Source organism: Phocoena phocoena, chromosome 3 (genome assembly GCF_963924675.1).
Source record: "Phocoena phocoena chromosome 3, mPhoPho1.1, whole genome shotgun sequence".
NCBI lineage: Eukaryota > Metazoa > Chordata > Mammalia > Artiodactyla > Phocoenidae > Phocoena > Phocoena phocoena.
This window is the reverse complement of record NC_089221.1, coordinates 105,306,543-105,326,628: the sequence shown is the minus strand read 5'-3', so window position 1 is coordinate 105,326,628 and position 20,086 is coordinate 105,306,543. Positions and strand designations below refer to the sequence as shown.

At 43.9% G+C, this 20,086-nt stretch overlaps 1 protein-coding gene across 2 annotated transcripts in view; it reads right to left on the bottom strand.

Annotated features, from left to right (window-relative positions):
* The window catches only part of GRAMD2B (GRAM domain containing 2B), a 104,189-nt gene that overhangs the window by 13,271 nt on the left and 70,832 nt on the right, over nt 1-20,086 (bottom strand). For both annotated transcript variants that reach the window (XM_065875250.1, XM_065875251.1), the window contains exons 2-6: nt 11,159-11,278; nt 7,945-8,056; nt 5,822-5,888; nt 4,632-4,735; nt 295-390 (exon numbers count right to left, since the gene is read on the bottom strand). In XM_065875250.1, the coding sequence (XP_065731322.1) occupies nt 295-390; nt 4,632-4,735; nt 5,822-5,888; nt 7,945-8,056; nt 11,159-11,278 (499 nt within the window). The remainder of the gene's footprint in view (nt 1-294; nt 391-4,631; nt 4,736-5,821; nt 5,889-7,944; nt 8,057-11,158; nt 11,279-20,086) is intronic.

Here is a 20,086-nt window from a genome sequence, read left to right as displayed (position 1 = left end):
TTAGGGAAAAGGAAGTTGGGAAAGAATTTTACTTTTTTGACTTTGGTCAAGTAAGTATAATGAAGTCAGCAGGAAATTCAAAATTGGCAACTATTACATTAGAATAAATCACTTTGTCAGGGGAAACAACACTACACAAATGTCTAAAGGCTGTGATTTCAAAAATTAGTCTTACAGAGTAACTCCTGATTCATGGTATTATGGTTCAGGGTCTTGGTCCTCCGCAAGAAGCCCCTAAGGCAATGAAACCCAGAGTAGGACAAAGCAGGGTGCCCGCGCCTGCTGCGTACTTACCCTGTCTGTGACTGTCGCTATAATCAGGGCATTTGGCACCAGAAGGGCAGTTTTGGTTTTCTTTATCAGGGTTACCGAGAAAGCCGGAATAGAGATCTGAAACAGAATCACTGAGTTAACATGGGTTCAGGCTTCACAGAGCAGGACTCCAAATCTTCATGTTAAAGGAAAAATAAAAAAAGATAAAACCAGCAGCAAGCTCTCCAGCCTCCATGAAGAAAAGTGAATCTTAGAAGAGTGTCACCGAGGTCGTCTGGATCATCAAGTCTACAGAAGGGTTTGGTGGGAAACCTGGGACATGTGAATAGAATGCAAAATGTACAGCCATTTTAAAGGTAATCCCAAGGCTCTAAAGAAGTTACATGCTTGTGGTCATCTACTTTGAGCTCATCTCCACACACCCTGCTCTCTTCTGTCCTTGGGGAAAAAGGCTGAAAAGCACTGGTATAGTAGACCCATTTTTGAACAGGAAGTCTGGGGCCTGAATTCTCAGTTCTATTACTAGCCACATGACTTATTCAACCTTGTAAGCTATCCTTTCTTGGCCTTGGTTTCCTGACTTATAAAATAGAGACAGTCTTACCTATTTCCCAGGATTTTCTGTGGATTAAATGAGATAATAGATAGAAAATGCCTAGCACTCAATAAAAATGTCATTCATTTCCTCATCTGTCTCATAAAAAAGAGGATGGGTAAAACACAAGCACCCTTAAGTTCTTTTCTGGCTCAAACAATAAAGAATAACAACAATGACAATTACAGCAGCTACCATTATCAATACCTATTTACCAGATGACAATTTCATTTAAATATGACAGTCCTATAATGTAGACATTCTAAGAGATAAGGATGTTTGTTTAGAGAGGTATATGACTTTCTCAAGGTCATAAATAAGTTACAAAGATAGAATTTGAACCAATCTGATCCAAAATAGGGGTTCTTTTTCATACAAGGTACTGCAAGAATGTACCAGATGCCGCAAAGAATAGTAGATGTTCCTGATATTTTTATGTTACAGCCCTTCAACCAGGTTTGATCTCAAAGGAAAATGGATCACATCACTTTGATCCCTGAAAAGAGAGTCACTCCCTCTCCTAGTAAAAAGAAAAGGGCCTGAATCCCTCCACAGGTGCACACACTCACATGAACATACATTTTGTAAAAATGCTTCACATATTCTGAAAGAGATCAACAAGGTCAGTGGGGAAGAGGAGGGGCTTATGTTAGTACTGCCAGCTTGAAGGACCAAAACGAAGCTTTCAATTTTCTTACATTTTAATTTAGAATGTTTGCATTCATATTTAGGTTTATGAGATGGAGTTGTTCTACTGCCCCTCCAAGTTCCTGATGGGAAGACTATGAGGAATGAGGGGCTAATCTAAATTAGACACTAAAGAAAAAAATCTATTTTGCCAAAGAACTCTACCCACGAAACTTTTGAAGTTGGGGAGATAATTCAGAAGTGATAAATTGGGATTACTTTGGGAAAAAGAATTTAAGATCTTCCAAGACAGATGATGATACAACAATGAGCCTAATTTCGTTCTCACCAGCAACACAAACACACAGTGATAAGGGGCTATAAATTGGGATTTTTGCAGAATGTAAGGCATGGAAGAGAAACTCCTTAAGAAGGAGTTTCTCTCAATTGCTTCATGAGTATAAGTGACAACTAGATAACATTTGAGAAATAAAGCATGAATCACTTCTCTGTTTGAGCCTAGATGCAATGTGATACATGCCTTTAATTTTACTAGCATCTAAAAATACAAACAGGGCTTCCCTGGTGGCACAGTGGTTGGGAGTCCGCCTGCCGATGCAGGGGACACGGGTTCGTGCCCCGGTCCGGGAAGATCCCACATGCCGCGGAGCGGCTGGGCCCGTGAGCCATGGCCGCTGAGCCTGCGCGTCCGGAGCCTGTGCCCCACAACGGGAGAGGCCACAGCAGTGGGAGGCCTGTGTACCGCAAAAAAAAAAAAAGTAAAATAAATAAAAAAATAAAAATACAAACAGGCTGAGGAAAAGGTTCTGATTAAAGTTACACTTTAGGGTGCTTCGAAAATTCCCCTTCCTAGAGCAGATTGCTTGCTTGTTTTTAGTTCACATTGGATCATGTTGGACTAAGGTCTGTTGGCAGTGAGCAAATTCTGCCACAGAGCTGAAGCCCACATCTCCTTGACACCATCCTCAGTGGGTAAGGAATGTGCAAGTCACTATCATGGTTCTTATATCTTCCCACCCCCTCTTGTCTCTTAGATTAGATACAGCACATGCAAAAGCAATCCCACATGTCCTTGTCTTTAAAAAAACAGGTCACTCCTTTTAGCCTTTTTTGGTCAGTTCTTTCTTAGGTAGAGATAGGATTTTGAAACCATTGCTAGAATCATTATTAGCTTGAAATCACTTACTGGCTTTGTGAATTCCCCATCCTTTAACAAAGGCTAATTTTTAAAAAAAATTATTTATTTTACTTATTTATTTTTTGGCTGTGTTGGGTCTTCATTGCTGCGTGTGGGCTTTCTCTAGTTGTGGTGAGCGTGGGCTACTCTTCGTTGCGGTGCGCAGGCTTCTCATTGTCGTGGCTTCTCTTGTTGCAGAGCATGGGCTGTAGGCATGCAGACTTCAGTAGTTGCAGCACACAGGCTCAGTAGATGTGGCTCGCGGGCTCTAGAGCTCAGGCTCAGTAGTTGTGGCGCACGGGCTCAGTTGCTCCATGGCATGTGGGATCTTCCTGGTCCAGGGCTCGAACCCATGTCCCCTGCATTGGCAGGCGGATTCTTAACCACTGTGCCACCAGGGAAGCCCAAGGCTAATTCTTTGTTCACTACTGTTTTCAACCCCTGCTGCTTTGGTCAGAGGTGTTGGCTCTCTCTATTCCTGAGAATTGTCTTTATCCCACGGAACTGGAGATCAGTACTACCCAGTTCCCTTCCCCACTTCATGAACAACTGCTTATAATCCAGAAATCTAGAAATATGGTGCCATACTATTCAATATTGCTTTGCATTATACTGATTCAAATAATACTGTGAATCTAAACTATGTATATCTAAACATAACTCTGTACAATAAAAATTACGTTTGACGTTAGTCTGCTGACTCAAAACCAAAATAAAGAATTTCCATTATATTTGTTAAGTGGTCTTTATTTATAAGACTGCCAGTGGCTTTAGGGAGAATATTTAAATAAAACATATCTACCAGTCAAAACAAAAGTTTTTAATCAGCAACTTCAAGAGTATAAAAGCTGCTTATTCATAATCACGAATCAGAATGATTAAAATCTTACTGAGAGCTTCCCTGGTGGCGCAGTGGTTGAGAATCCACCTGCCGATGCAGGGGACACGGGTTCGTGCCCCGGTGTGGGAAGATCCCACATGCCGTGGAGCGGATAGGCCCGTGAGCCATGGCCGCTGAGCCTGCACGTCCGGAGCATGTGCTCCGCAACGGGAGAGGCCACAACAGTGAGAGGCCCACGTACCGCAAAAAAAAAAACAAAAACTCACTGAGGTCACGCAAACCCCAGGTGTTTCTCTGCTACTTTGTTCTGGTGGCCTGACTGAACTGTGTGATATGACATCACAGCTCAAAGGGAAAGAATGTCAGTGGGGTGGAATTAGTTTTTCGCTTCTCATGCCAAAGTCCCAAGGGCCTCGTTTTAGAAGGCGGTGCCCTGGGAAAACTGCCAACTTCTTCAGGCTATCCTCCTTAAAGGCTCAGGTATCGTGGGCCTCTGCTCCCCCAAATCTGTGTTTAGTGAGAAGGAAAAGATGTCCGTGTTCACTGGGGACTGAGGGTATGTGACTCCCCCCGACCAGGCCTAAAATGCTCCAAATCCTGCTCATTTTGTGCTGGTGACACAGTGAGCTCTAGTAAGTATCTTATTTATAGGCCTGTTTGCCTAGATATCTCTGATGACAACTGTGAATATGGTGTAAAATTCAAATTTCTTTAAAGAATTGTTTTGGGTTTAATGTATGTCTTTGAAACAAATTATGACACATTCTCCATATGAAAAACTTTAAGAGTGTACTGGTGACATCTGGTAAAAAGGATTTAAGGTAGGACTGTGGGCGATATATATATATATATATATATATATATATATATATATATAAGGAAATGAATGAGAGAGTGCTGTTTAGGGAAAAAGGGAAGTTTGGGTTATCTAGAGGCATTTAGAACCTGTAGTATTTGGAACTATAGTAAAGGAAACTTGGTATAAAGGAATAATAATGACACAAATATTTATAGACATTGCTACATTTAAAACAATTAATAGTCACAATATATAAGAAAATGCAGGATTAGCTTTCTTTCTGAAAAATTATACCAACCTTAGTGTCTTTTCCAAAGACCTTGGAATGAAAACAAATCCAGTTTTCTGATACAAAGAGCTTCCCTTGGTATAATATTTCTTTCTGTAGAGCACAGGTAAAACCTGGGAAAATATATACAGGTATAACATCATTTAGAATTTCCATTTAAAATGAAAATTGTGTATATATGTTGGTGACTCAGAGATGCGCAGAGATAATACACTCACATGCTCAAAAGATCTCTCACCTCTTTTTCAGTCATCTTTAGTGGAATAAAGCTATGGAGATGAGAGTTTGTTTTTTAATTCCAAGTCTTACAAACTTCAGTATAAACATCAAAATGGAAAGGCAAGGGGCTTCCCTGGTGGCGCAGTGGTTGAGAGTCCGCCTGCCGATGCAGGGGACGCGGGTTCGTGCCCCGGTCCGGGAAGATCCCTCATGCCGCGGAGCGGCTGGGCCCGTGAGCCATGGCCGCTGAGCCTGCGCGTCTGGAGCCTGTGCTCCGCAACGGGAGAGGCCACAACAGTGAGAGGCCCGCGTACCGCAAAAAAAAAAAAAAAACTCCTCTCTTTGGGAAGGTGTGTCATCCTTGTGCTAATGTTGGCACTGCTGCCCTTTCTACCCTGGTATGGTCACTAATGACTCCTTTTGAAATAGATGGTCTCATTGTGGGGAGAGCACATGACCCACACCTTCCTGTTTGGAGATGGTGGGAGGAAGCCAGCATGCTGCCTTAGCATTTGTGTACTGAGGGAAGCTGAAATGGAACCCTGGGCCCCAGATGCACTCAGCGGAGTAGAGCAGGTGCTGAACGTTGTGCTGGGCCAGGTGTTTAGGTGTGACCGCTGAGCCCTGTACAGCACAGGGGTTGACATGTCTGTCCACCTAGGTCTGTGTTGTCTTCCTCTAGTGGCCTCCCTTGCTCTGGGGTCTTATTATCTTAAAACTCAGCACGATCCAATCACAACACATTTCAGCAGTTAGTATGCCAGGTGAGGAAATTCGGGATCCCCATATCCCGTGGAGGAGGTCACTCTCCCATTCTACTCCCTTATCTTTCAAGGTGCTGGGTGAAAGCTGAGTGAGGTCGGTGTTATTGTTACATCATGACTTTCAGAAACCTATTCCCCTTGGTGATTCAGTCCCCAGACTCTTTCTTCTCCCAAACCAGTTAGCATCTTTTCAAAGTCAACCAAGTCAGAACTTACTTTGCCTCAGGGGTTCCTCAGTGGGGACATCCAGAAACAGCTTGTGGAAGTGCATGTTTGCCTTGTCCTACAAGGACAACAAAACACAGGCATCACCACTCTTGTTCTCAAACATCATGAATTTTAACTTCAATCTAAATTATGTAACAAATCTCCCCACCCTTAACAGAGAATCTTAGGAGTTCATTCTCCCTGATCTTATAGTCCCCAACCCCACCCTTCAGTGAAAAACAGTGACGGCAGGGCACAAAGGTTTCATTTTCCAACAAGATTAGTGACTTGCTGACTGGACATATATATATCTATAATCGTGAAGTAGCTGGTGGTCAGCCTTCTGCAGAAGTGGCTGGACAAGGATGTCCCTAATAAGAAATGAGATAAAATTCTAAGAAATCTCACCAGGTAGTGGATCCCAGGGCACTAAAGGTCCCAGTGAGTACTCTCAGAAGAGGGTAGTGGTTAAAAGCCCTGTATCAGATTACCCTGAGTTTAAGTTTTAGCTGTACCTCTTCTGTGGCACGTGATCCTGGCCTAGTTACTTAACCTCTCTGGGCCAGTTTTCTCTTCTGTGCCAGTAGCTGCCTCAGAGGGATGCCGTAAGGCTTAAATGGGGTAATACATCTCCGGTTTGTCACTGTGACTGTTACTGTTGTGAAGGTGTTCCCTTAACCAGTGTCAGGGGGAGGTGACAAGTAGGATTTCACACAGAAGACTTAACTCTCCAGGGCGGTAGAAGGCCCAAGAGTCTGAAATGCTGCAAATCACTTCATTTTCATCTGTTTCCACTTGTGACAACAATGTATAGACAGCAATTTACAGTTTGTAAAATGCTTTCACAAAACACTACTCCCAGCCCCACAGTAACCTGGGAACTGATGTCAGTTCAGGACCCTGTGCCTCAGGGATTCTGAGCGACTTAACTGGCTCCACACAGCTACTAAGAGGTAGAGCTGGGTCCTCCATCCACAGGACCGCTTTTCTTCAAAAGCATCCTAGCAGGCAGAGTCTTATGAGCAGAACAGAGAGATACCACAAGTTGGCCCTTGATGATGCATTATCCAAACTAGGAGTAGTCTCAGTGGCAGAAATGGCCCTACTATTGCCATAAAGAAGAGCTTCAGACAGGTCATGCGTATGACAGATGGTCCCCTCAAGTACACTCGTTTATAGATGAACACCTCACATAAAGTAGGTTAGCTCTTGCTGCTTCCTTGGAGTACATCTTGCATCCAGAAAGTTTCCTTGATTAAAGCTAGGTGTTCTATCAGGGCTTTGCCGAGATCTTCTTTCTAATGGCTACAGTGAGCATTGGTTATATGCTTGATTTAAGAATATCCTGGGCCATGGAGTCTTCAAAAATGTGAAATTAATAAAAATAAAAATTAAAAAAAGGTAGGGACTGATCTAAATTAAAGGTGACATGACAAATAAATGCAGTGCATGGTTCAACTGGATTCTAGAGAGGGGGAGCAAAAAGTCTTTATAAAGGACATTCACTACTGGGACAATTGTGGAAATCGAAAATGGATTTTATATTAGTAATATTTTTGTATATTTACTATCTAGTTAAATTTCTTGGGTGAGCCAACAGTTTCTTGTTCTAGTTCTTAGGAGATAGATATTTAAGTATTTTAGGAGTGAAGTGTCAAAAAGCCCCAAACTGTTGGCCCCAGTAAGTATGTCATACTCTATGACACAGAACTGGGCTTTGTTACCCATCTGGGTGTATTTTGAAGCAGACCCCAAATTGCTTCCAAAGAAGAATAATGACCCTGTTCCCAGGTTTTCCTCCTCTGTGTGCAGTTGGGAAGCCTTCTATTCACACAGGTGCCTTATCACACTCTTTAATTGTAGTGCAAGGATGTCACACCTCTCCTGGTCTCCGCTAATTATTAGACAAGCACATGACTCTCAGTACTCACTGCCCCTCTGCATGTGCCGCATGGTCAGCTGTGAAATATAATGTTGATGAAAGCTCGCCCGAGGGAGCTGCAGCCGGTCCTTTCTTCCTGATTCTCTAAAATCTGTGCCTACCTTAGTCCTGACCCTTGCGTTCCCTCTTCCCATTGGCTTCAATGCTTCTGTCACCCTCTGAGACAATACACATTTCATTCCCAAATTACCTGGCTGGAAGACGAAGCCTTTTTCCTTTCAATCTTAGAGTCATTCTTGCTTTCTGTTTTACAGTCACTCTTCTCACTTGCTAAAGAGGCACCATCAAAACTGGATTTCGACCTGAGGAAAGAAAATCCAAGAAGTCCGTAAGATGAATTTTTTACGCTACCATTAATTGTATACAGTGTAATACATCTTGATTATTATACCAGCTCACAAGAAAGCCTGACACTGATTTTTCTCTTCTAGACATCGATAATCCCTCAGGACTCTAAGGACACGGTGTGGGAGACGGGGTGATTCCAGCAGGCGGGATCCCGAACTGAAGAAACCGTACCTTATGGAAGGGAGAAGTATCGATTGAGCTGTGAAAGTAATTATATCATCTCAAAAGTATTTTAAGCAGTATAAAGAGGAGTACTGGAGGCTGATTATTGAAACTGCAGCTATAGTTCAATCCAGAATTCTGTGAATACTTAACACGTGTTAATTGAGAGAGGCGTAATGTTAAATGCCTCGGGGCGCACAAGACAGTCCTTATCCTTAAGGAACCTGTGCGCATATCAAGCATCTTTTTAAAAAGGCAGTACATGATGTAGCATCAAAACAATACATATCATAGGCGTTAGGAGGTGGTATAGAGACAGTTAAGTCCAACAGGAGGTAAGAGAAGAGACCAGCAGGTCAGTGAGGGTTTAATACACTGGGCCTAACAGGATGAGCAGGAATTGGGTATGGGGAAAAGAGAGACAGAACATCCCAGAGTGGGAAAATAGAAGTGAAATCAGGATAAAAAAAGAACATGTTTGGAAGTCCTTCCTTTGTTCTCATAAGGGCAGAGGTCAGAGCTCCCAGATTTCTTTCCAAGGTGATTCTAGTCCTGGCTCTTCATTTGAGTAGAATTTGCATCTTTAACCGTACAGCGAAACCCAGCCATTTCAAAGTGGAATGCATGCATGACTTTTAGAGGTATACACATGGAAAAATTTTGTGATACAATTATGTAGATTTTTTTCTGTTTATTGGGGGGAAAAAATGGCACATGAAATTCATGATTCCACGATAGGATTCTTTAGAATGAGGCTCAGTTAAAATAATGTTTGGTTCAAAGTGAATTTAAGAAGACTCTTAAGCAATCTGGGTGGCATATGGGTGTGACAGAGGGACAGAAATGAAGTTAGAGAGACTTTGGACTCTGGCTTTCTCAGCTGTGAAGAGACTGACTATGTGATGTCCCAGGCCTCTGCTGCCCGCAACAGTTTTGCGTCCACAATGCTCAAACCAGAGGCAAAATCTCTCTCATCAATTCAAGGCACAGAGATTTGGATTCAGTTACTGGCCACCGAACCAATTCACAGATATAAATTTCTTTAGAATTCTAGGAATGACTTTTTCAATTCTTTTTTTTTTTTTTTTTGCGGTACGCGGGCCTCTCACTGTTGTGGCCTCTCCAGTTGCGGAGCACAGGCTCCGGACGCGCAGGCTCAGCGGCCATGGCTCACGGGCCCAGCCGCTCCGCGGCATGTGGGATCTTCCCGGACCGGGACACGAACCCGTGTCCCTTGCATTGGCAGGCGGACTCTCAACCACTGCGCCACCAGGGAAGCCCCAGGAATGACTTTTTTAAAAAAACTATGAGTAGACATTTGTACTCTACTTGAAAATAAAATTGTTTTTACAAATGTCAAATTACCTATTATTTATACTAGCCACTAATTTGAAGTTATCACCTCTACTGATTCAAATTAATAAATGTTAATGGTACTGTCAAGGCAATGATCAGACCTTTTGAAGAACAATGGACTGTAAGCAAATGTGACAAAAGTGCAGCTGTACCCTTGATGATTTCAAGTAGAAGGGCTTGTCTGCACAGCATTGGCTCTGAGGTAGGGGTGGGAGGCATGCTTATTTACATGCGTTATTTCTTTGTATCTTTTCAACTGTGTTAGTCTCACTTCATACAGATGACTATGAGCAGGACCTGAAACCTAGTGCAAAACATTTTTATTCAGAAATTCAGAATTGGGGCTTCCCTGGTGGCGCAGTGGTTGAGAGTCCGCCTGCCGATGCAGGGGACACAGGTTTGTGCCCCGGTCTGGGAAGATCCCACATGCCGCGGAGCGGCTGGGCCCGTGAGCCATGGCCGCTGGGCCTGCACGTCCAGAGCCTGTGCTCCGCAACGGGAGAGACCACAACAGTGAGAGACCCGCGTACCGCAAAAAAAAAAAAAAAAAAAAAAGTGAGATGCATCAAAACAGTCATGCAGAAAAGATGGAGACAGAATTGGGAGTGATAGTCAGAATAGAAAAATCTGGGGGCAGAGTGAAGACTTATGCTTGATCCTGAGTGAGGTATAGATTTGCAGAGAAGCCGTGGGCTGGGTAGCCAGGAAGGAAGGGAAAAGCAGGAGTTATTTAATCATCCTTTAGCAGAGGACAAAAGACGTAGAAGGTAGGAGTTCTGACAGTTCTAATATGGGGAGGAGAGCTATTACTCCTCCACTTGGTGTGGATAAATGGCCACAGTTACCTGTAATTGATCACTGGCTTAACCGTTCTCTTTTAAGGGAAGAAAAGCAACTTGAAGTTCCTACTTCTTCCTTCCAAGTGAAAGCAAACACATAATTGGTGCCCCTGAGAGTGACGGGGACCAGAGCTCCACATCTCAAACCGCCTGTCCCCTCACAGCCCCATGACCAAACTGAGCCCAGCTTCCAGCACCGGCCCCAGGAAATGGGCAGCCCAGGGAGATGTGCACACCCCGCCCGGGGATCCCAGGCAGGGTTTCCCTCCGCTCTTTTCCGTGGCTGCCAGGAAAGTGAGACAGCAGGTGTGCACACCCACAGGCCGAGCAGACAATCCAACCTGGGCGGCCTCAGCAGCAACCCTGGCAGCCTTTCCAGGTTCTTCTAACTCCATGCCAGAGAGGGGCCTACCCCAGCTTTATCATGTAGCAAAATCAGTGCTTTCAGAAAGGGGCAGAAATTCTGCAGAAGGCTGCAGTGGGAAGGAGAAGAGAGGCTGGCAGGAAGAGCTGAGAAAGGAAGGCAGGTGCCAGTGCCTGGATATCAAGGAAAAACACCCCACTTCTTTCTCAGGGGTGTCATCTGCTTGTAGGAGATCTTCACTGTTAACCATCACCATAAAACTAGAAACACCAGCTCCTCCCAGCAACCCCTCCTCCCCGAAAGGTGAAAAGAACAGAGTCAAGGTGAGGACTCACCGCAGGGAAATGATTCTCTTCGGGTCTGCAGGCTCGGTCTCGCTGGACAGAGCAGGGGACAGGGCTGCTGGCGACCTGCAGACCTTCTTTTTCTCCTCCACACCATTCTCAGCCTCTGAGCTGGAGAAAACACTTCACCTTAGATATCCAGAGTGGGGGGAGGGAAAAACGATGACGTGACCTCGCTTTCTGGAGAGTGGAATGATCTTCAATGCCCGGGACTGGCTGAAGTCAACAAGGACAGCGGTGCCCTTTCCATCCCTCCATTCTGCCCCCTCAGCTGGTGCCCCAGGGGGTGGAGCTCTGGGTCATGCCTGCTCCAGATACACGTGCAGGTTTATGTGCAGGTAAATGTCCAACTTTGCAGGGACTTTCTGTCTCCCAGGTATGCGGCCCGTGGGCCCTGCGCTGCCTGGCTCTGCCCAGCCCAGCATGGAGGTGGAAGATCACCCAGAAGCTGGGAGGGCCCCTGACCTGTGCACGAGCTCACGTGCGGCCTCCTGCCAGCTGTGAGCCTTTCTGCTGGGCGCTCCCACCCCGTCTGTTTGCACTTACATCACTTATCATCTTTTGTTGTAGCTATATAGGTCCTGGTTTGGGTGCTTGCTAATTTCACCAAGCGCTTCTCTCAGCAATTACACTCTCTAATCCGCACCACCACCCAGGCTAGGTGGGAATTATTACTCCCATTTCACAGACTAGGAATCTGAGGCTCTCACATAGTGAATTTCTTGCCCGAGTTTGCAGAACTAATACCTGTCTGAGTTGGGATTCAAACTCAGGTCTGCCCATCCGAGAGGCCTTTGTGTACGTGCCCATTCTCATAGTTTCTTTCTTCGCATCCATCCACCCCCCAGCCACGCATCTACCCTCCGAGCCCTCTTACTAGCTCTTCAGTGTGGGAGCCCCAGGCTGGGGAGAAGAATCTCATTGATTTTTATACTGACCACGAGGTCTAGGATAGTGCGGGTATATAATCGCACTCAGTAGGCTTTTGGAAAACTATGTCTGACCTTGGTGAAAAAGGGAGTAGAGGAGACAGTAAATCAGAGGGTCAGCACGCTGAACCATTAACAGATGGAGGACGGCCAGTGCAGTGGACACAGGTGAGCTCCCTCAGTCTCGGGATCAGAGGAGACCATTTCAACATGGAAGGAGAGGAAGGAATGTGGCCAGGGAGAACACAAGGTGGTAGCATGGATCAGACCTTCTTTGGTGTCAGCCTGCACAGCAGAGGACTCACAAAACATACTTCTAGACCATGAGAACTCCACGGTGGCTGAGTGTAAAGGAAGACAGCATTGCTGTGACAGTTTAGCTAATTTTAATCCTAACTTACCACCCATTTGGTATCTTCACCTGCAAAAAACGTCGCAGGCAGGAAATGTTATTGGTTACTTGAACCTTTGTGGTTGCTTGCTTACCACTTTTCACAGCGCATGGAAATTCCAGCCCACATTGGGAGTCCTACTGTCGTGTCAAAATCAAAACCAGGTATGTCTGAAAGGTATCCAAGTAATAATCCCTACGAGTGGTTGATACTCTCATTCTGCATTTCTCCTTTTCTAGGTAGGTTAACATCTGAGGACATAGGCCCAACCTTCTATTTCTTCAGTTCTTTTCAAAGTACTTAAAGCACTTATGTACATTAAAAGGACTCAGTACATAAGTGAATTGCATTATGTGATAAAAGGTACATGGAAAGCCTTGAAACATTAAAATGAAAACATTGCTTTGGTTTAAAATAGAAGATTTATTTTGTTTATTTATTTATATTTTTTTGTGGTACGCGGGCCTCTCACTGTTGTGGCCTCTCCCATTGTGGAGCACAGGCTCTGGACGCGCAGGCTCAGTGGCCATGGCTCACGGGCCCAGCCGCTCTGCGGCATGTGGGATCTTCCCAGACCGGGCACGAACCCGTGTCCCCTGCATCGGCAGGCGGACTCTCAACCACTGTGCCACCAGGGAAGCCCTAGAAGATTTATTTTAATATCAAACTTATGGACTCCAAGAATTTAATTTAATTTATGGACTCCAAGAATTATAGAACTGTTAAGGGCCCTTTGAGCACATCCCTCTATCCCCCAAGACACACACATTACTCCTATTCTTCAAAAGCATAAGAAATCCACTCAAGTGAACTTATTTACAAAACAGAAACAGACTCACAGACATAGAAAATAAACTTATAGTTACCAAAGGGGATGGCAGTGGGGGCAGAGGGGTGGGTGGTGGAGATAAATTAGGAGTTTGGGATTAAGAGATTCACACTACTATACATAAAATAAACAACACGCACCTACTGTACAGCACAGGAAACTATGTTCGGTATCTTGTACTAACCCATAATGGAAAAGAATCTGAAAAAGTACACATATATGTGTGTGTATATATATAGATATATCTCTGAATCACTTTGCTGTACACCTGAATCTAACACAACACTGTAAATTAACTATACTTCAAGGGAAAAAAATGTTATCAAAAAAAGTAAATCAGAAAATCTCTTTAAAAAGTTTCCATAGGAGCCTTCATAGAAATGGGATACGGTGAGGACTGAGCTAATAATGGGAGTGTGCTTAGATTTAACATGGATTGATTAGATTTAACAGTGTAGAGTGGCACCACCTTGTAAAAGCGATACTACAGTTTGCATTTATTTCTAATGGGCCTCTGGCTAGACTCTGGGGTTGGCTGGGATCAGAGCCAGTTTGTTCTTAAGGTGAATTCATTCTGATGCTTGACAATCCACCACCCCCTTGTCCATTGGAGCCCTACTTCTAAAGGTCAGTATACCGTCTACTTGACACCCAACTAACACCTAACACCTACCTAACACCATACACAAAAGTAAACTCGGGGCTTCCCTGGTGGCGCAGTGGTTGAGAGTCCGCCTGCCGAAGCAGGGGACACGGGTTCGTGCCCCGGTCCGGGAGGATCCCTCATGCTGCGGAGCGGCTGGGCCCGTGAGCCATGGCTGCTGAGCCTGCGCGTCCGGAGCCTGTGCTCCGCAACGGGAGAGGCCACAACAGTGAGAGGCCTGCGTACCGCAAAAAACAAAAATAAAAACAAAAACAACTCAAAATGGATTAAAGACCTAAATGGAAGACCAGACACTATAAAACTCTTAGAGAAAAACATAGGAAAAACAGTTTGACATAAACCACAGCAAGATCTTTTTTTACCCCCCTCCTAGAGTAATGAAAATAACAAAATAAACAAATGGGACCTAATTAAACTTAAAAGCTTTTGCATAGCAAAGGAAATCATAAACAAGATGAAAAGACAACCCTCAGAATGGGAGGAAATAATTGCAAAGGAAGCAACAAAGGATTAATCTCCAAAATATACAAGCAGCACATGCAGCTCCATATCAAAAAAACAAACAACCCAATCCAAAAATGGGCAGAAGACCTAAATAGACATCTCTCCAAGGAGGACATACAGATGGCCAAGGGGCACATGAAAGGATGCTCAACATCACTAATTATTAGAGGAATGCATATCAAAACTATAGTTAGTTATCACCTCACACCAGTCAGAATGGCCATCATCAAAAATCTACAAACAACAAATGCTGGAGAGGGTGTGGAGAAAAGGGAACCGTCTTACACTATTGGTGGGAATGTAAACTGATACAGCCACTATGGAGAACAGTATGGAGGTTCCTTAAAAAACTAAAAATACAACTACCATACGACACAGCAATGCCCCTACTGGGCATATACCCTGAGGAAACCATAACTCAGAAGGACACATGTACCCCAATGTTCACTGCAGCACTATTTACAATAGCCAAGACATGGAAATAACCTAAATGTCCACAGACAGATGAATGGATAAAGAAGATGTGGCACATATATACAATGGAATATTAGCCATAAAAAGGAACGAAATTGGGTCATTTGTAGAGATGTGGATGGACCTACAGTCTGTCATACAGAGTGAACTAAGCCAGAAAGAGAAAAACAAATATCGTATATTAACGTGTATATGTGGAATCTAGAAAAATGGTACAGATGAACCTATTTGCAGGGCAGGAACAGAGATGCAGATGTAGAGAACAGACATGTGGACACAGGGTGGGAAGGTGAGGGTGGGCCGAATTGGGAGATTAGGATTGACATACATACACTACTATGCATAAAATAGATAGCTAGTGGGTACATGCTACAAAGCACAGGAAGCTCAGCTCGGTGCTCTGTGATGACCTAGATGGGTGGGACGGGGTGGCGGTGTGTGTGTGTGTGTGTGTGTGTGTGTGTGTGTGTGTGTGAGAGACGCGGTGGCGGGGGGGGGGGGCAAGAGGGAGAGGCTATAGGTATGCATGTAGTTGATTCACTTCACTGTACAGCAGAAACTAACACAACATTGTAAAGCAATTTTACTCCAATTAAACAAAAAAAGAAAAAAGAAGCTCTAAAGGAAAAAACAGGCATGCTTTTACATAAGTTACTGTCCTTGGTAGATTAAGAAGGTTAAAGGAAAATGGATATAACTTTTCTTGAATAAATTTGGCTTATTAGATTTTGATATTAAAAAAAAAGTAGGCTCTAAGGGAAGATTGTCAATATTCTGAGTGGCAAGAAAAGCCACAGTCATTTTGTCTTTGCACCTTAGACGTCGAAATCTTCCTGTGGAACATAGCCACATCTAGATAAATACGAGCTTTTTCTTCTATTAAAATTATTTCCAATGTCTATCAAAATAATTTCTTCTACAGAATGTTTCTGACCCATAGTAGCCTGTAAAGCATGTATTTGGAATAATACTTGGAAAAGTAAATAGGTTTTTCAAAAAAAAAAAAAAGTTTCCACAAACCAGTCAAGTAAATTGAATACAATAAACTAAAAAAAAAAAAAAAAAAAAAGAAAGAAAAAGAAATCCACTCAAATGAACTTATTTACAAAACAGAAACAGACTCACAGACAGAAAATAAACTTATGGTAACCAAAGGGGATAGCAGTGGGAGCAGAAGGGTGGGTGGTGGAGATAAATTAGGAGTTTGGGATTAACAGATTCACACTACTATATATAAAATAAACAACACGTACCTACTGTATAGCACAGGGAACTGTATTCAATATCTTATAATAACCTATAATGGAAAAGAATCTGAAAAAGTACATATATATATCTGAATCACTTTGCTGTACACCTGAAACTAATACATTGTAAATTATACTTCAAGGGAAAAAAATGGTTAAAAGAAAGTAAATCAGAAAATCTCTTCAACAAGTTTCCACAAACTAGTCAAGTAAATTGAAATACAATAAGCCACAAAAAAAAAGAAATCCACGACTCCCTCTGTAAGTAGGGAGATGAAGTGTGTGTGTAACTTCAATAATCCACCTCAGCATTCATTCAAATATTTACGGAATTCTATGCAATGCAGGGGCAGATTCAGACTTAGAGGCAGCACGGTAGCTGTCCTGCACAGCACCCTTGAAGACTCAGAAAGAGCCATGCCCGGCCAGAAGCACTCATAAAAAGGTGCTGTCTGTCTGGATGTAGCCCTACCGACACAGGACTTGGCAGAGAAATGGTGCCCCTTGCTCTGGGCAGAAAGAGCCCAGCACCAAGGAGCAGAGGAAGCGAAGTGGCTGAATTTCAGCCCCTCCTTGCCCCGCCCTTCCTGGCCAGGCACTTGTGTGCAGTGCTGGGCACTCATCCCTCACCAAGTGGGTGGTCCTGATGCAGCGCCCCTAGCTTAGCACTGACAAGATTACAGAGCCTGCCTCTAGGTCAACCCACCCACACAATTGTCTTTCAATGACAGAGCATTCAGGTATGTGCAGATTAAAATGACTTTTTAAAAAACATCTTTATTGGAGTATAATTGCTTTACAATGGTGTGTTAGTTTCTGCTTTATAACAAAGTGAATCAGTTATACATATACATATGTTACCATATCTCTTCCCTCTTGCATCTCCCTCCCTCCCACCCTCCCTATCCCACCCATCTGGGTGCTCACAAAGCACCGAGCTGATCTCCCTGTGCTATGCGGCTGCTTCCCACTAGCTATCTATTTTATGTTTGGTAGTGTATATATGTCCATGCCACTCTCTCACTTTGTCACAGCTCACCCTTCCCCCTCCTCATATCCTCAAGTCCATTCTCTAGTAGGTCTGTGTCTTTATTCCCGTCTTACCCCTAGGTTCTTCATGAAATTTTTTTTTCCCTTAGATTCCATATATATGTGTTAGCATACGGTATTTGTCTTTCTCTTTCTGACTTACTTCACTCTGTATGACAGACTCTAGGTCCATCCACCTCACTACAAATAACTCAATTTCGTTTCTTTTTATGGCTGAGTAATATTCCTTTGTATATATGTGCCACATCTTCTTTATCCATTCATCCGATGATGTACAGAGTCTCCACCCTTCTCTTCCCTAGACTGGCTCCTGGTCTCCAGCACTGGTTCTGCCCTGGAAAGCCCTCCCCAGCGGGCACAAGCTCCACAGAGCCTCCCATCCCATCACCTCAGCTCTGCTGCTGCTGGCTCTATAACTCACTAGGCCCCTCATCAATTAATGATCCAACTACGGGAAGCAGGGAACTTCTGTTTCTTTCCACAGCACTCAGCTCAGCATTTTGCTCAGTGTGGTCATTTATCAGTGTTGACTGATGTGGGATTAATTCTGCAGCATCCAAATCAGAAGTGAAATTCATCAATGGGCCAATTCAACTTTAGGTTTTTGTTTACTCAAAGATGCTACGGAACTCAAGCAAGTTAATTCCCAACACAGGCGAGATGATTCCTGGAACACCCCTACCACGGAGGTCTTGTTGGCAGCAAACTGAAACTGCTAGGATCCGAAGAGCAGAGGCTTACCTGTGTTTGAGTGAGTAGGGCATAGGAGAAGAAACAGACCACTTTTGCAAGGCCTCTCAGTAACTTTAAAGTTACTGGCAGTGAAGCTGAACTCTCATTGACAAGGGAGATGAAATAACAGATCTCACTTAAGTCATGAAAATAAATCAGCTTGGGGGCTTCCCTGGGGGCGCAGTGGTTAAGAATCCGCCTGCCAATGTAGGGGACATGGGTTCGAGCCTTGGTCTGGGAAGATCCCACATGCCACGGAGCAACTAAGTCCATGAGCCACAACTACTGAGCCTGCGCTCTAGAACCCGTGAACCACAACTACTGAGCCCGTGAGCCACAACTACTGAGCCCACATGCCTAGAGCCCGTGCTCTACAACGAGAAGCCAACGCAATGAGAAGTCCGTGCACTGCAACAGAGTAGCCCCGCTCACCGCAGCTAGAGACAGCCTGCTCACAGCGACGAAGACCCAACGCAGCCAAAAATAAATAAGTAAAATAAATAAATTTATTTTAAAAAATGAGTGACAGTTTTAAGGAAGCACAGAAGCAGCAGAAGATGCTGGGAACATGGGATCCACCTTCACTTGGCTTTGGCAGGTTATTTCTTCTCCTATCTCCAACCCAATGTAAGCATCAGTTATGGGCCCTGAAAGCTTCTAAGCAGGAATTTCAGAGCAGTGAGATAGACACACTTAAACCAACCAAGCCTGACTTTACCAACTAGGCAACAGCATTTTTATTACCAGCTAGGAAGTGCTGGTTTCAACAAGACACTGCCACACACTGTTGCACCACAATCTATAAGTAAAAAACAGGTTGGACGATCCCTATCAACAGTCCAATATTCCTCACTTCCTAGACGTCATTAGTCTGACGATGACTTGATTCAGATTTCACCATTTTTCAGAATTAGAATTCTTACATGGGGTCAACTATCATTCCTCCTGAAAAGAGTCTCTCTGAGTTAGAGTAAACTCAGCACTCCTCTGTTCTGTCATATCCATCTCCCAGGCCCCTTGCCTCTCCTGTTGAAGATGTGTTGTACGCAGGCATCATCACGTGTAAGTGATAATTAGGTTCTATCTCAGGTGAGTGAATAAGCTGTATTTCAGGTAGATGCAAACAAGTGCCTCACTGTGGTTCAGTCCAGGAAGCTGTGCTCCTTCCTAGTTACAACCTAGTTACAAACCTGTGCTTGTCTACCTTCAAGTTAAATTAGTCTAAGCTTAGGCATAAAAAAGGTCACTAAACTCCTTTATGGTAGTACCAGTGAGATAGTTTTACACCCACTGTCATTTAAAAAACTCCCTGATTATCATTACTCAAAACCACAGTCTTGACCAACAAAGGTTAAGAAGTGACTTGAAGATAGGATATGTTTCACCAGAGGATCCCCAGAAGATAAAATCCTGGAAATGGGATGGAAACCCTGTACTGAAAACTAGGCTGCACCTGGACTCGCCAAGATCTGTAGCCTGAAAGACTCTTGTTTTTGGTGCGCTGCCCACTTGGTGGCTGCCTGGCTGGCAGGCAAGGGTGGCAATACTTGGGAAGCTGAGAGATGGGCTATAGGGACAGAGGAGGACTCTGGGGGCTGCTGGGCAGCAGCCATAGTAGAAACAGAGACAACACAGTCACCAAAAGCAGGAAGCAGAATGGGGTGCAGAAGGTGCAGGAACTGGTGATAGAGACCAGGACCTCTCCAAGACCCCTAAGCCTCTCCAACTGCAAAGTCAACTCAGTCTCCCAACTAGATTTTTCTAAATCAGGAAGAACAGTCTTTCATTTACAATTCTGATATAAGGATATCTTTGGAAATTTTACATTGTATTTATTGATCTACATATTTATTTCTGAATAGGTACTAGAAGCACAACAACACAATTCAAAAGTTACAACAAATCTCCCTCCTACCCACCCCTGTTCTATGCTGGCCCTGTTTCTCTCCAGAGGCACCTACTGTTCCCAGCTCCTGTGTGTACTTCCAGGGAGTCTGAATGCATATGAGTGTACTTTTAAGCACAAGTGATAGCATGTTATTCTAGACACCCCCCGCCCCCTTTTTGGAAACTAACTTGGTGTTCTTTCCCTATTAGT